This window comes from Musa acuminata, chromosome BXJ1-4, assembly GCF_036884655.1.
Source record: "Musa acuminata AAA Group cultivar baxijiao chromosome BXJ1-4, Cavendish_Baxijiao_AAA, whole genome shotgun sequence".
Lineage (NCBI taxonomy): Eukaryota > Viridiplantae > Streptophyta > Magnoliopsida > Zingiberales > Musaceae > Musa > Musa acuminata.
Window position 1 is genome coordinate 24,255,311 of NC_088330.1, and position 17,018 is coordinate 24,272,328.

Here is a 17,018-nt window from a genome sequence, read left to right on the forward strand (position 1 = left end):
GAACCCTTGCAGATTCTAAACTTGGGGTTGATCTCTTTAGGGGATCGGCCTCCTTGGAACTCTATAGGGGTTCCTCCCTCCAAGTTGCTGCTCAAAGGCTGCAGAAAAGATTCATCTATTGCTTAAGAAAAGAGAAGGAATACATGGTTATTTATAGGGCTTCTAAACCCTAACTCCTAATAGGACTCCTACTTAGGACTCTTACTTCTAACCAACTCCTAATATGACTCATACTCAAGACTCCTATTCCCTTACAACTCCTAATTCTTCTCTAAGAAAAAATCTCCTAACAGAATGTCCCTCTCAATTAGGACTCTCCTAGTTAGAGTCCTAACAGAGTGTCCCTCTCAATTAGGACTCTCCTAGCTAGAGTCCTAACAGAATATCCCTCTCAATTAGGACTCTCCTAGCTAGAGTCCTAACAAAACACCCCTCTTACAACCTTTTACAAGCAGTTCAACCTCTTACAAATTTTCAATAAGAAAGAAGGAGGAGAACTCTCTAGCAAATTGAAAAACAAGACTTGCTAAGACTTTCTAAGATTTTCTCTCAATCAAAATGCTTCTCAAAAGTTGTAACCTCAGCTGAGATTTGAGGGGTATTTATAAGCCTCAAGAGGATTCAAATTTTGGGCTCCAAAATTTGAATTCTCTTTGGGTTCCCGAATGCTGGAGGTGCCACCGCCCAGCCAAGCGGTGCCACCGCCCAGCGCTCGGGTGCTGGGAGGTGCAACCGCCCAGCCCGGGAGGTGTCACCGCCCAGCTCTCGGGTGCTGGGCGGTGCTACCGCCCAGCCAGGCGGTGCCACCGCCTGGCTCTCCGATTTCACTGGTTTGGCTTAATTTTAGCCCAAACCATATCTGACTTTGGGCCCAGTTGGCCCCTAACCAGGATATAGGATTATCTCTTAATCCTAATCCTAATTACAAGTGAACTACATAACAAAAACACATCCTAAGCAAGCTTTCAACCGCGAACGTCGAGTCTTGTTTCGGCGAGCTTTCCGACGAACTTCTTCCGACGGACTCCCATCAAACTCCCGATCTTGTGATGACTTTAACGAGTATCCGAGCCTTCTCGGTGATCTCCGTGAACCTCCGACAATCTCTTCGGCGAACTTCCGAAAGTTTCGACAGGTTCCCGATTTCTTCTCGGTTGGTTCCGACAGCATCTCCGACGATTCTTCGGACTCTTAAACGTCCACCGATCTTGACTCCGGTATTCTTGCTTTGTGTTTTCTGGTTATCGTAGTTAATCCTGCACACTTAACTCAATAATATGGATTAGATCAATTAACCCATCAATTGATTTCATCATCAAAATCCGAGATTCAACAGGATTAACTACGATAACGATGAAGACATAAAGCGAAACAAAGTGCTGGAGTCAAGCGCGAAGGATTCGTTGGGAGTTCGAGAGTTCGACGGAAGTCCGAAGGTTCATCGGGAATGCTGCCGGAACTAGCCGAGAATGAGTAGGGAGCTTGCCGAAGGGTTTTTCGGAAGCTCGCCGGAAGGTTCGTTGGAAGTTCGCGGAGCTCACCGAGAAAGATCGGAGCTTACCGAAGAAGCTCGTTGGAACTCGCCAAGATCAAATCGTGAAGTCTAGGAGCTTGCCAGGAGTCCGCAGAATGGTTTCCGAGAGTTTATCAGAAGACCGTCGGAAGTTCGCCGGAAGCTCGCCGGAAGAAGTCTTGACTTACGGACTTTGTAATAGCTTAGAAAATGTCTTTAAATTCGTAGTTAGCACGTTAATTAGGGTTAGGATTAGGTGTTAATCCTATAACCCAAGTAGGGGCCAATTGGGCCCGAGTTCAGACTGGTTTGGGCCAAGTTTGGAGCCCAACCAGTGAGCTGAATTGGCCTAGGCGGTGGCACCGCCAGCATCGGGAACATAAGAGAATTCAAATTTTTGGAGCCCAAATTTGAATCCTCTTGAGGCCTATAAATACCCCTCAGGTCTCACTTGAGAAAATAACTTTTTGAGCAGCAAGTGATTGAGAGAAAAGTCTTAGAAGAGTCTTTGCCTTTCCTGTTTTCAATTTGCTAGTGTTCACCTCCTTCTTTCTTGCTGAAAATCTGTAAGAGAGTGAACCGTTTGTAAAAGTTATAAGAGGGGTATTTACCCTTCCCTTTCAAGAGATTTGCTAGTGGAAGGTGGGAGCCTCATCGAAGAGGGGCCTCGCAAGTGGATGTAGGTCATTTGACCGAACCACTATAAAATCGGCGTAATCTCTGGTTTGCATTTACTTATTGTCATTTATATTACTGCAAACCATTTGCACTTGAATGCTATACTGCTTTGTCTCCGTCTTACTTATCTCTTCAAGTTAAAACACAATCGAAACGGTTTTAAACAAAAACGTTGCTTTTATCGTACGAAGTTTCCGAAAAGTGTTTAAATCGTGAAAAGTTTATCGCACTTCACCGCTGCACTAATTCACCCCACCCCCTCTTAGTGCCGCTCCGATCCTAACAATTGGTATCAGAGCCCGGTATTTCTCATTTCGGATTTACACCCGAGAGAAATGGCTCTTCATGGCTTTCAAGAGGGCTTATCGGTTGTTCGTCCACCGTTGTTTAACGGATTGGACTACACTTATTGGAAAACTCGAATGAGAGTTTTCTTGATTTCTGTGAATTTGGATTTATGGAATATCGTTGAAAATGGTTTTCAACTTCCCTCTAAACCGATGAACGAATGGTCGGATTTGGAGAAGAAATATTTTTCTTTAAACGCAAAGGCTATGAATGCCTTATTTTGCGCTTTGGACAAAAATGAGTTCAATTGGATTTCTACGTGCGAAATGGCTTTCGATATTTGGCGAACACTTGAAATCACGCACGAGGGAACTAGTAGAGTCAACGACTCGAAAGTTAACATTTTATTGCATGATTTTGAGCTTTTTCAAATGCAACCAAGCGAGACTATAGGCGACATGTACACTCGTTTCATGGATGTCGTCAATAATCTAAGAGTTCTTGGTAAATCTTTTTCAAATTTTGATCTCGTAAGCAAGATCTTAAGATCCCTTCCAAAAAGGTGGGATTCTAAAATAACCGCAATACAAGAAATAAAAGATTTAAATATTTATCACTTGAAGAACTAATTGGGTTGTTGATGACATATGAAATGGTACACAATGCACATGATGAACAAAATCACCTTCCAAAGAACAGGAAGGATTTGGAACTCCGGACAAATGGATACCACTTGAGCAATGACTCAAGTGATGAGGACAATGATGAACTTGAATTTCGAACACTAAATCTTAATAAGTTTATTAAACAAAAATCTAAAATAAACAATGAACTTGAACGGAGGAAGAGGCCAAAGAAGAGGAAGGCAACCAAGGATGAATCAAGAACTTCCAAAGGTGAAACGGTGAATTGGGCTTTGACGGGCTTCGACTACAAGGTAAGTAACTCAACTCTCTTGAATTATTTTGAAATTACTTGATATTTTCCATGATGCATTTTCTCTTTTCTTTTGAATAATTATTTTTCTTGAAAATTGTATATTTTATGTTAATAGAATAAAATGTTAGATTTAAATAATCATATATATGTGCTTGAGAAGCAAGAATGTGTATTTTGATGATTTCCATATTAACCTTCAATGATGATGCATGGTTTTTATATGGAAGGCTTGATGATTTTTTTTTAAACCTTGTCTTTGGTTTTCAAACATGATGTATGTTTTTGACATAAGAACAAAACTTGAGCATGCTAATATAAAGTCAATCACATAAATTAAAACTAAAGAAGTTTTAGTTATCTATAAGAATCATTCAAAATTATGTTCAATGAAACCATTGCATAATGATGTAATGAAAATATTAAACATTTTGAAACCATGTTTTAGTGTTATGCATAATGATCATGCTTAATAAATTTCGAAATTATGCATATGAATCTTGTGATTTATGGATTATTGATTTTTACCATAATGAAAGTGCCTTATTAATCTTTATTGTAATAAATCTTACACTTTCGGTTTTAAACATTATACATGTTTTTATTTGGTATAAGTGAAATAAAATCATATGAATTGAAACAACTAAAAAGAGGAAAATATTTTTTCCTTGAAAAATTATTTTTCTCTATCCTATTGATCTTGATGTTTATTATGATAAATCTATGTATACCATTTTGAATCTCTTGAAAGTAATGTTGATATTTTGATGATTTTGATGATTTAAATTTGAAATGAGTTTTATCAAAATCATGATATTGATTTCTTGGAATAACATGAGATTACCTTTGATGATCATTTTGATTCATGGAATTTTGGATTCATGACTTGGTCTTACATTTGTTTATGAGATGGTTGAAATCTTTGTAGAATTCTTCCCTTCTCCTTTTAATTTATGCATGTTATATGTTAAAGATTTAAAACCATGTTTTGGTATCATGCATATCTAAGAAATATTGATGTGACAAATTGAATAAGTTGAAAATATATGATGATTTTTCTCTTGAATATAACTTGTGATATTTTTTTATAAATCATCATTTTGATTTCTCGACATTCGATACATGAGATTTTATTATAAATCAAAATTTCTCATTAATCGATCTTCTACGATTTTACTTGATATTCTCTTGAGAGGAGATTTTCTAAATGAATCATGATTTTTCCTTGTGAGTTCTTGGAGTTATTACTTGATTTTTCTTTTAAAACAAGATCTCTTCTTTGTACTCCTATGATTTTTCTTGATATTTTATTTAAAGAAGATATTTACTATATGAATCATGTCTTTTGGTATTCAAATGATTTTATCCTTCATGACATGATTTCTTTGTATTTATGGCTTGCATGGCTTGAAATGTTTTGGTACGATGCATGTAATGATGATATATTCATAAAGTTAAAATGATGTATACAATACTTATGATAATGATGTACATGATGTATTTATTGCATATGATGTGTATCATGAATGCTTTAAATGATGAATGTTTGGTATCATGATCAACATGTTGATAAATGCTTGAAAATTTTAATGTTTGAGTATCATGTATGATTTGCTTATTAATGATGATTGAATTATTTTTCGGTATCGTGCATGAAAAATAAGGTTATTGAAATTGTGTATGTTTTAATTTAAATATATAATGATGCACAAATAAGAATGATACTTACCTTTGTCATAATATGAAAATTGATATAAGGGTCTTCCCTTCTTTTTGACAATGACAAAGGGGGAGCAAAAATTTCTAGCGTGGACATCATGAAAAGAGAAAAACTAACTAGCTTGCACAATTCAAGATGAAAGCAAAAATTACACTTCTCAAAAGAGAAGATGCAAATGTAACATTTGCCAAATTGTTTGCTTGCCTCATGTAAAACATTATCTCTTGCTAGTTTGACATTTTTGCTAGCTTGTATGTTGCAAAACTTGATCACTTTTTCAAACATTTTGCTAGCTTACATTTTGCAAAGAAAGCAAAAATGACACTTCTAGAAGAAAGAGCTTGTTATTTTGAACATCACAAGCTTGCCTATCTTAAGAAACAAAAATTGCAAAAGTGCTATCTTGCCTATCTCAAGAAGCAAAACTTGCAACTTGCACATTGCAATAGGAAGCAAGAATTATGAGCTTACACAAGAAAGCTATCTTGCATTTGCTTTCGAAATTTTTGCTAGCTTGTATATTGTGAAACTTACATATCATAAAAATTGCTAGCTTGTAGTCTAAAGAGAAGCAAAAAGTTGCTATCTCAAAAGAAGCAAATGTGCTATCTTTCCTATCTTAAGAGGCAAAAATGCTAACTTGCACATCTAGCAAAACTTGACAAATTTGCATAATTCAAGAAGCAAGAGTTGCTTTCTTGAACATCTCAATATTGCTAGCTTGCATGATGTAGAACTTACTATCTTGAACATTACCAAAAGTGCTATCTTGTATGCTGTAAAACTTGCATATCTAAAACTTGATAGCTTGAATGTCCTAAGCATGATGCATTACTTGCTAAATTTTCTAGCTTCAAAACCGCATGATGATAAAACTTAATATTATGTTTTTCATGCAATGAGTTGAACTTATATTACAAACACAAAGAATAGTTATACTTCTCCTTTTTGTTGATGACAAAGGGGGAGAAGTATGTTGATGACATGATATGCATAAATTTATGCATATGTTCATGATGATGTGTTGCAAGTATTCATGATGAATATTGCAATGACTTGAATTCAGTTTGAATTCAAGGTTCTATCAATATGGCATATTGATAGGGGGAGTTTGTTTAAACTCCGGGAGTTAAGGTTAACTCCGTCATCAAGTGGTTGTCATCATCAAAAAGGGGGAGATTGTTGAATCTCGTATTTTGATGATGAAACCACTTGATATGTGTTTATGATTTAAACTGCATTTTGAGCGATGCAGGTCTACTCGATCAGGTTTAGATAGTTGACGCAAGAGGAATTGACGTTGCGCCGGAAGAGATCACGTCAGGATATTGGATGGCTGAATGCTTCGGACGTCGGGCATCGGGCCAAGGAGAGCGAAATTGCGCCAAGGATATCGGGGTTGCGGAGGTCAACCGCCGATTGGGCAACAAGCTGCAAGAGAGGATGATGCACCGAAGAATCGGATGAAGCGCCAACCAATGACGTGCCGGGCAACAGAATGTCAATTCGCATTGTAATAATTATCTAGATCGGAGTTGAGTTTTGGTTTGTGTGTGCAGGATTAACTACGATAACGATGAAGACATAAAGCGAAACGTGCTGGAGTCAAGCGCGAAGGATTCGTTGGGAGTTCGAGAGTTCGACGGAAGTCCGAAGGTTCGTCGGGAATGCTGCCGGAACTAGCCGAGAATGAGTAGGGAGCTTGCCGAAGGGTTTTTCGGAAGCTCACCGGAAGGTTCGTTGGAAGTTCGCGGAGCTCACCGAGAAAGATCGGAGCTTACCGAAGAAGCTCGTTGGAACTCGCCAAGATCAAATCGTGAAGTCTAGGAGCTTGCCAAGAGTCCGCAGAATGGTTTCCGAGAGTTTATCGGAAGACCGTCGGAAGTTCGCCGGAAGCTCGCCGGAAGAAGTCTTGACTTACGGACTTTGTAATAGCTTAGAAAATATCTTTAAATTCGTAGTTAGCACGTTAATTAGGGTTAGGATTAGGTGTTAATCCTATAACCCAAGTATGGGCCAATTGGGCCCGAGTTCGGACTGGTTTGGGCCAAGTTTGGAGCCCAACCAGTGAGCTGAATTGGCCTAGGCGGTGGCACCCGAGCGCTGGGCGGTGGCACCGCTTGGCTGGGCGGTGGCACTGCCAACATCGGGAACATAAGAGAATTCAAATTTTTGGAGCCCAAATTTGAATCCTCTTGAGGCCTATAAATACCCCTCAGGTCTCAGCTGAGAAAATAACTTTTTGAGCAACAAGTGATTGAGAGAAAAGTCTTAGAAGAGTCTTTGCTTTTCTTGTTTTCAATTTGCTAGTGTTCACCTCCTTCTTTCTTGCTGAAAATCTGTAAGAGAGTGAACCACTTGTAAAAGTTGTAAGAGGGGTATTTACCCTTCCCTTTCAAGAGATTTGCTAGTGGAAGGTGGGAGCCTCATCGAAGAGGGGCCTCGCAAGTGGATGTAGGTCATTTGACCGAACCACTGTTAAATCGGCGTAATCTCTGGTTTGCATTTACTTATTGTCATTTATATTACTGCAAACCATTTGCACTTGAATGCTATACTGCTTTGTCTCCGTCTTACTTATCTCTTCAAGTTAAAACGCAATCGAAACAGTTTTAAACGAAAACGTTGCTTTTATCGTACGAAGTTTCCGAAAAGTGTTTAAATCGTGAAAAGTTTATCGCACTTCACCGCTACACTAATTCACCCCCCCCTCTTAGTGCCGCTCCGATCATAACAGAAGAAACAAGATAGGAGCCTCTGACTATGCATCGATTATCGAGCCCTCAACAAAGTGACGATGAAGAACAAGTATCCCATCCTGCTCATCGTGGACTTATTCGACCAGTTGGGCAAAGCCAAGTATTTCTTAAAACTCGACCTTCGATCGGGGTATTGGCAGGTGCGCATTGCTTAAGGCGACGAAGCAAAGACTACCTGCGTGACCAAGTATGGAGTGTTTGAGTTCTTGGTGATGCCTTTCGGCTTGACCAATGCTTCGGTCACATTCTGTACTCTCATGAACTAGCTACTCAAGGAGTATTTGGACAAGTTCGTGGTCGTCTACTTAGACGATATTGTCGTCTATAGTCAAATGCTCGAGGAGCATGTCAAGCACCTTCGGACAATCTTCAAGGTTTTCAAGGAGAACACTTTGTTCGTGAAAAGGGAGAAATGCTACTTTGCTCAAACGGAGATCTTATTCTTGGGGCATCGAATCGGTAATGGCTCCATTCAGATGGACAAATCGAAGGTGCAAGTGGCTGCGGAATGGCGAACTCCAAAGAAGGTGCTAGAGTTGAGATCCTTCCTTGGCTTCGTCAACTACTATCGACGCTTCATAGTGGGGTATTCGAAGCATGCAACTCCACTGACGGAGTTGCTGAAGAAGGAGCAGCCTTGGAGGTGGTATGATAAATATGAAATTGCATTCCAAGATCTGAGGGCTGTTGTGTTAGAAGAACCAATGCTCAAATTGCTAGACTATGGAGAGCCCTTCGAAGTACATACAAATGCTTCAGACTTTGCTATTGGGGGAGTACTCATGTAGGAGGGTCATCCGGTGGCCTACGAGAGCCGCAAACTCAACGAGACCGAATGGCGGTATCCGATGCATGAAAAGAAGATGACAGCGGTGATCCATTGTCTACGAGTTTAGCGACACTACCTTCTTGGATCGCGATTTGTACTAAGGATAGACAAACATCACTTTGAGCAATTTCCAAACTCAGAAGAAACTCTCCCCAAAACAAGCACGATAGCAGGACTTCCTGGCTGAGTTTGATATGGCAATAGAGTATAAGCCCGGAAAGGCGAATGTCGTGGCCGATGCATTGAGTCGGAAAGTGGAGTGTGTGAATGCTGTACAATTGGAGGGAAAGGGCTAAGCAAGTCAATCGATTTTCTAAGTATGTAACTTTCATTGCTGCTCCCCTACACTGTTCAGCAGAAGAAGCGGCCAAGATGATGATGAAGGATGTGGTGAAGTATAGCGGAGTCCTGCACAATATCATCAGTGATCGAGACGCTCGATTCTTGGGACGATTTTGGACCGAGCTATTCAAATTATTGGGGTCGAAGTTATACTTCTCCACAAGTCTCCACCCCCAAACGGATGGCCAGACTGAAAGGATAAACTCGCTCCTAGAGCAATATTTTCGGCACTACGTAAGTGCCAACCAATGAGATTGGGTGAAGTTGTTGGACATTGTCCAATTCTCCTACAACTTGTAGCGGAGCTCTGCATCCAACAAGAGCCCCTTCGAGATCATTACGGGGCAACAACCGTCAACTCCTCACACCATGGTAATTGGGTATACTAGGAGTAGTCTGTCAGCCTATCACTTCACAAGGGAGTGGCACCGAAATGCAGATATTGCGCGGGCTTACTTGGAGAAGGCGGCAAAAAGAATGAAGAAGTGGGTAGACTTGGGAAGGCGACCACAAGAGTTCAAGATCGGCGATTTGGTGTTGGTCAAGCTCTAACCAGCATCACTCCAATTCTTTAGTAATAAAGTACATAAAGGATTGGTGCGCAAGGATGAAGGGCCCTTCCCAATTAACAGCAGGGTGGGCAATATCTCCTACAAGTTACAACTGTCGGCATGGTTCAAAATTCACAACATTCTTCACGCTAGCAACTTGAAAGCCTACCACTCGGATCCGCAAGATGCTTCCCGAAGTGTTCCAACTCGGCTACCCCTCACCACAGCCTCCTATGAGAAGTGAGTTGAAACCATTTTAGCGGACCGTAAGATAAAGCTGCCCACTGGAGCTGAGCAGACCGAGTACTTGGTGAAGTGGCGAAAGCTTCCCCGAACTGAAGCCAGTTGGGACCCTGAAGACACCCTATGACATGAAGAAGCAATCATCAACAACTATCAACAAGCGTCGACGAGGGCATCGACTGTTTGAGTGGGGGAGAATGTCACGAACGGTCATCGTGCACCTGCAACAACTCCATTCAACGAACCATTTCTCGCTCTAATCTACATGTACAGCTACTTGGCAGCATGTTTTGGCTTGGTTTTAAGTACTTTTGCTTATAAAAATGTAAGTTCGAATAAGTTACAGCGCTACAGTGCGACCGCTCACCGAACCGAGCAAAATAGCCCCAAAACAGCTTCGTTTTCGCATGCCATGGGCTGATTTCTACAGCCCGCTACTGTACGCGAAACGTCAACCATCTTAGCACCATGGAACCCCCCAGGTGGCACAGGGCTGGATGGGGCTTCGGTATAGTGTCGGGCGTTGAACAACCTTTCGCAAGTTCGCACGTTACCTTGACGAGAACTTGTTGTCACGCCCGGCACCCGGTGAGCAACTATTTGTGGACTTGCAGCTATTCGTTCAACCTTCTAAAGTCCTTGTTTTCCCCCCTCTCCCTCTTTTCTCTTGTGCACGCAAGGTGCTCGCTGAATTGCTTATAAAGCTTCCCCTTTTCGTGAGACATCAGGACTTGTCCGTCGCTCATTCTTCGAACTAATCAACTTTCTCTTTTTACAGGTCCTTCGGGACCTGCGAGAGGTTGCAAGTGGGCTGATCTTTGCAGACGCAAATCGCAAGGGCGAAGCGCGACTTAGGCAACGAAGCTAAGTTCGCGTCTTTGCCGCAAGGGTGCCTCGCAACTTAGGCAACGCAAGCTAAGTTCGCGTCTTTGCCGCAAGGGTGCCTCACGCCTTAGGCAATTCCAGCTAAGGCCGTGACATCGTGGCGCCTCTTGCGTGATGGGTTGCCCATTCCTCTAACTTCATTCTCTTACAAACATATCATTCCCATATCAAAGAGAAAGTTTTAATGCTTCATGGCACCGACTTTCGTTCACCTTGGGATGGTCATGAACAGTCTGTCGTTCGTATATAAGCCCTTGCATGAGCATCGAATTTTTCAAGTTGGCAATTCCCCTCACCCCTATGAGCTTTGCACAAGTCTTTTGGTCGCTGAGCAACTCAACCCTCTTTGTATGGTCGTATCCTTTGCCAAGCGCTTAACATGAGCACCATTAAGTTTGGTTGCCAACGTCGAGCCGTAACTTGAACTTAGCCATGTGCTATGCATTCTTCCAAACTCGCTTGTCCTCGTAGTGCCTCTCGTGTGAAGGGTTGGTCATTCTTCTAAATGTCAATCTTAAATCTCCACTCCTATGTGCTATGCATTCTTCCAAACTCGCTTGTCCTCGTAGTGCCTCTCGTGTGAAGGGTTGGTCATTCCTCTAAATGCCAATCTTAAATCTCCACTCCTATGAGCGGATCCTTTCCCTACGTCTCTATACCCATTTCTCTTAAACAGTCGCACAAGATGGCTACTCTTAACGTAGCCCCGCTAGATCCTCCATATTTGCATGCTAAGTGTTTCTAAGCGTGCTTGTCCCACCTTGATACCATATGTTACAGACTTAGTTGGTTTTACCTAAGTCGTGCAATATCCTTACGTATCCATCTACAAAAGGTTAACCTCCTCAAAACTTCTTATGATCTCTTAAGAACCTGTAAAAGAGAAGACGAGTTAGAGAAAACATTTAACTCGAGATCCAACAAACAAATAGTCATTTCAACAAACACTTGATAGACAATACAAATTACTGTAAGCTCTGAACGATCGCATGATAAAAGGTCTAAGGTGATCCACTGTGATTAAAAGTCTCCACAAGTGTCCACAAGAATAAAACAACAAACCAACCTTAGAAACTACCCAAAAAGCCCATCCAACCATATGCAACTTAGGGAGCTCGTAGATATTGTGCTGATTGACACTCCGTAGCACTTTACAGAGCTTAAAAAACCCCAAAATGATTGCCTGGATGGTTTGTTTGTATATAGTTTTGTCTCCGCGTGACAACTATACACAACCTATGTTTAAAGCTTGAAATGACTACAAAAGTCAACTAAAACGAAGTTACTAAGCCTATTGCAAGCTCTACATGCTATATAAAATATGAACAAAGTTGAAAGACATAGACATATACAAGTATTATATCGAACACCCAATTTACAATTTTATCTTTGATATTTCAGAAGATCAAAACCAACAAAGACAACGTAACTCTAGCTTGTGATCTATTTGAAAACTTAAAATTGCAAGATAAATATGTTTATTTCAAGTTCCATGGGAACAAAAATGACATACAACAAATATACCCAATATATCTGATGCACCAAAGGAAAAACATGAGTTTACATAAATATTACATACACTAATAGGGTTAGTGCCACCTTGACGGTGGTTAGTTAAGTGCTTGATTCAATACCGAGCTGTTTCCATCATTTCAAGGGCTAATGCAGACTGGCTAGAGTAGGTGATTGAATTCAGAAGCTGATCTCACGCCTCTCAGCAAAAAAGTTTCCTGTGGTCAATAGTTGGCAAGGTAGCAACGCAACCCAAACTCCAGTATCTGCACCTTCTTCAGCTGAAGTATTTCCTGCCCAACCTGTCATAGCAGTCTTCACCCATCCTGGACAGTAGCAATTTATGTAGATCTTATGACCTTCTGGTCTGTCGGCGAGCCTCCGTGCCATTAGTCGGGTGAACAGATTGACTGCCAGTTTTGATACTGAATAATCTGTGTACATCTGAGGCCAGTCATTTGATGCCCAAGTTCCCTCCTTCACTTGGCAGAGGAAATTAGCGACCATATCATCAATCAGCTCCTCAGAAAGGCAATCATCTTTTAGTAATTGCTCTCTCAAGGTCATGTCGCCCACCCTCTGAAAAAAAAAATGAAAAGCAATTTCCAAGAGTCCAACAAAAGCATAAGTATGAAAGTGAGTGATTCATATTGAACATGCTTGGAACGCTAGTTTAAGATCATGAAAAGAATGCGGACATATGTGGACAACAATTATTGACAAACCTACTTAAGACAGGAGAAGCATCTAGAAAGTTTCTGCATCTTACATTCCGTCTACCATTAACTCTGCCAAGCCTTGAGCTAACGTTCAGTATTCGAGCACCAGAAGTAGAAGGACGCATCATTGAGATAAAGATTTCGATCATCCGTTTTGTCCCAAAATAGTTTGTGGCAATGACCTCTTCAGCAAACTCAACAGAATTATCAGCGCCTGTGTTAAAGTTGACACCTGCATTATTTACCTGCAACATGATTGAGAGTAAGTGTACAAAGAATAACCCACTGCTAAATGTAAGGGATTGGCAATGGCAGTCAATATTGACTTTTTTGACCATGTAAGGGATTGCCGACGGCAGTCAGTATCCCCAAAAATCCTAGAAAGAGGATACTGAGTGCTAAATGGAAGCAAGATAAATAGCTATTTTTTTCATGAGTTTGACTATCATTTGGAATAGATAAGTAATAGCTCATCAATAGAGCTTGAAAACCTTTTTTGAGGCTAAATATGTCATTTTCTTTGTTTTTTCTTAATATTTTAAGCAATATATAGTAATTTATTTCTTTGATTATATCTTTGGAGGTCTTGCTCTTCCTTGATATGAAGAAAACCTAGTTAAGAGAATCTATTCCTAATAGTTTAATATAAAAAAGTCTTGATTTGTGCCCCATCATAGCTTTTAGAGATGTCCACAATTGTTGCCTAAAAGAAGACCACTTCCAAAACAAGATGAGTTACTATATTTACTCAACTGATACAATTAAAAAGTCATCCAACAGATTGAGCAAAGGTGCAAAACGATGATTGCGCCACAAGCTTCATCAAACCATGTTTTCACGACTGACACGACGAAGTGCCAAAATAAATTTTATGTGGCTCGAGACAAGAAAACAGTGGAAGCACCACCAGTTGAGTAATCTCCACAAGTTGCAATAACACAGGACTCGAATAACTACCAGTGGTCCCACCAACCGTGTTGCATCAAATTCACCTATGACAGTCTCATTCTTAGATGGATTTGCTGATAGAATCTACTACACGTCATGGCTGTGAAATTTGCTTGTCCCAGACATCTTAGTGATGGATCCAAATATACTTACATATCATTAGGCAACTAGTCTACAAACCTTCTTTGTATATGCCTCAAATATGTGCATGCATGTTGCCACTTTAGGGGCACAGCCAAACCTATAATCCAAAATGGAGTACCAGTTACAATGATAACAACACCTCTGATCATTGATTATGCAATTCCATCTGCTGCCACCTCCATCACTCGAACAGCAGCAATTTGTACCGACCAAGGCCAAGGGCAGTAGCTACAACCTTCTTTTGTTGGAGGAACCAATGACGCTCTCAGTAGCGACAACAATCTCAGAACCTTGAACCACTTTCACCTCCGAGACACTAATATTCTTAAGCCACTTGCAGAGCTTGTCGAGTTCATCAGCCTGGGTCATAATGATTATAACCTAATCACTAGTTGTTTTGAGACTCTTATTTACGTCACATCATCACTAGAGCAACATGCATATCACTTGTCCTATGTCATAGTAGGAAACCAATAATTTACTAAACAGTCCAGCCTGCAGAATAGAACATGTCTAACTAAAAAAGCAGGTTCAGTCAGCTGGAGGTGGTCTTACATGAAGCAATTTTCTGTGAGTTCTTAAACATAAATTTTTCATGTGGCTGGTCCTAAAGTTTGAGTTCACTTAGTACTAATTCTTACCATAAAAAAAGGTGGTAAAATGGGATGTCTCCTGAGCTGTGTAAATGCTCTCGTGAGTCTACTGATCATGTCCACCTTGTCGTTTGTTTATAGGCTAATTTTCTACGAGTTCTTAAACATAAAATTTTCATGTGGCTGGCCCTTAAGTCTGAGTTCACAAGGCCTAATTCTTATCATAAAAAAAAGGTGGTAAAATGGGATGTCTCCTGACCTGTGTTAATGCTCTCATGAGTCTATTGATTGTGACCTCATTATCGTTTCTTTATAGGCTCTGGAGAAGCATTCCAGCTCACAGGCGCCTCAATTGACATCCAACCAAATTGAATTAGTGTGAACTAGGAAGATCAGAATAAACTTTAACACATGCCATTAGTTCATCTCTTGGCTTACTGCGCGGCCAAATATGTTCTATAAACGTTCTACGTCTTCTACCACTGAATCCTTGACATGTAATTATTTGGCAAGCGCATCAAAAGAACCGCTCTGTCCATCAATATCACGATGAGAATCCGAGCATAAGAATTCAAGCGTCAAAATGTAAAAGCTCCTCACCAGGATGTCAAGTCCGCCATACTTCTCAGCGATCCACTTTGCAAATGATTCCACGGATTCAGGACGCGAAACGTCAAGCTGCCGAAACTCCACGTTGAGGCCTTCGCCCCGGAGTCCGTCCGCCGCGGCACGGCCACGATCGGCGTCTCTTGCGGTGACGATGACGCGCAGGCCATGGACGGCGAGCTGGCGCGCTATCTCGTAACCAATCCCCCGGTTAGCGCCCGTCACCACGGCCACCGTCTCCGACGACCACCATCTAGTAGAAGGACAAAAGAAGGGAGGGTGAAAAAGAGTCGGTAGAGGGAGGCAATTCGACGAACGGGTGGCGGGCGTGTGGCGAGCGAAGGGGTCCCGACCTGTCAACAGATGAATAAGGTAGCTTCCGGAGCCGGGAGATCTCTTGGAGCCGCTGCTCCCGCCTCGCTTTGGCTCGTTCCTTTCCCTGCTTGCCCATGCCGGGAGAGCGCCCGATGGGGTGGATTTACGATTCACCCTTGTTTTGGCTCCCCTCGCGTCGTGGTCGTCTGGATGGAGGAGCGAAGGGAAAGCGGAAGCGGTGCGTCGGAATCAAGAACTCCACTGCGGTTCCGATCAGACCAGTTTCGAATCCGTTTCAACGATCTATATGTATTAACGAATGAAAAATTAGACTAGGTTTCTTAAATAAAATATATTTAATTTTAAGACGAGAGTCTCATCTTGTGGACGTGCCGGAGTGGTTATCGGGCATGACTAGAAATCATGTGGGCTCTGCCCGCGCAGGTTCGAATCCTGCCGTTCACGAATTTTTTATTTATTTATTCAATTTTCCAAGCCATTCATTCAACCCAGGTTTTTTATATGTTCCTTCTACTTATGTGTATTGTCGAATATGATTTTTTCTTCACAAGGTCTTTCGAGATTGTAGGTTTGGAATAAGAGTTTCTTTTATGTTCTTTCTCTCTTTTAGAATATAATATTATAATATTTTCTCTAAATATAAAAACTATAATTATGTTATTATTGATGTGTCGTGGCTGATGAGTTAGCATGACCTGGTCCACGGGGCGATGTGGGGAGTCTTCGGTCGGCTGAGCTGAATGCCGGTGTCGGTCGAGCCCTTCAGTCGGTGTGTTGGCGCCGCAATATTGACGTCTCTTCGTTGGGATGCTGATTGGCACGTCAGGAGGAAGGACGCCTATATCGATCGGGATAGCCTCGCCTCGGACGTTACTGTTTTCCTGCACAAAAGGCCCCTACCGGGTCATTATCGATTATGGCCCCTCGACAAGTAAGTCAGTGTGGGGTTCTGCATTCTGCCTCTTTTTTTCCCCTTCTCTAGCCGGATACCGACCAAGGGCTTTTATACTATTGTACAAGGGTCAATCGTACGCGGGTTTGGCATGGTGGCTGATCCTCGAGGGATGAGATGGTACCTTTATGCAGTCGTCATCTCGGGACGTGCGGAATGATGCCATGCGACGCCGTCCTAGGCTTATTGGGATGGGACATACCGAGTGGCGTCTTGATACGGTTGTTGGCTCGACGAGTGGGGGGTGCTTCTCTAGCTAACTTAGCTATGGCATGGCGTGGTATCAATTGTGATGTGGCCTGAGTCCGAAGTATGCCTTATCACTTCCCCCCCCCATCAAGGCGTGCCGTGGGGTCCTTGAGGGGGTGAGAGGCGCGCTTGGATTGGAATGCAACGGTTGTGTTGATTGCTCGTGGGGGAAGCTGGATTGGCTTGTCTTGAGGTAGTTCGAGGGCGACGCCTTG

The 17,018-nt window shown here is 41.7% G+C and overlaps 1 protein-coding gene and 1 non-coding gene across 2 annotated transcripts; one reads left to right on the forward strand and one right to left on the reverse strand.

The window, feature by feature from the left end:
* Positions 1–12,205: 12,205 nt before the first annotated feature.
* Positions 12,206–15,854, reverse strand: LOC103981762 (uncharacterized). The gene is made up of 4 exons (XM_009398495.3): positions 15,620–15,854; positions 15,261–15,519; positions 13,026–13,220; positions 12,206–12,835 (listed from the first exon to the last, which is right to left on the reverse strand). The coding sequence occupies exons 1-4, from the start codon at positions 15,715–15,717 to the stop codon at positions 12,437–12,439; spliced, it is 951 nt and encodes a 316-aa protein (XP_009396770.2). The 5' UTR covers positions 15,718–15,854; the 3' UTR covers positions 12,206–12,436.
* A 110-nt stretch (positions 15,855–15,964) lies between these two features.
* On the forward strand, positions 15,965–16,046 carry TRNAS-AGA (transfer RNA serine (anticodon AGA)). Its single transcript has one exon. It is a non-coding gene; the product is annotated as a tRNA-Ser (tRNA).
* The last annotated feature ends 972 nt before the right edge of the window (positions 16,047–17,018 follow it).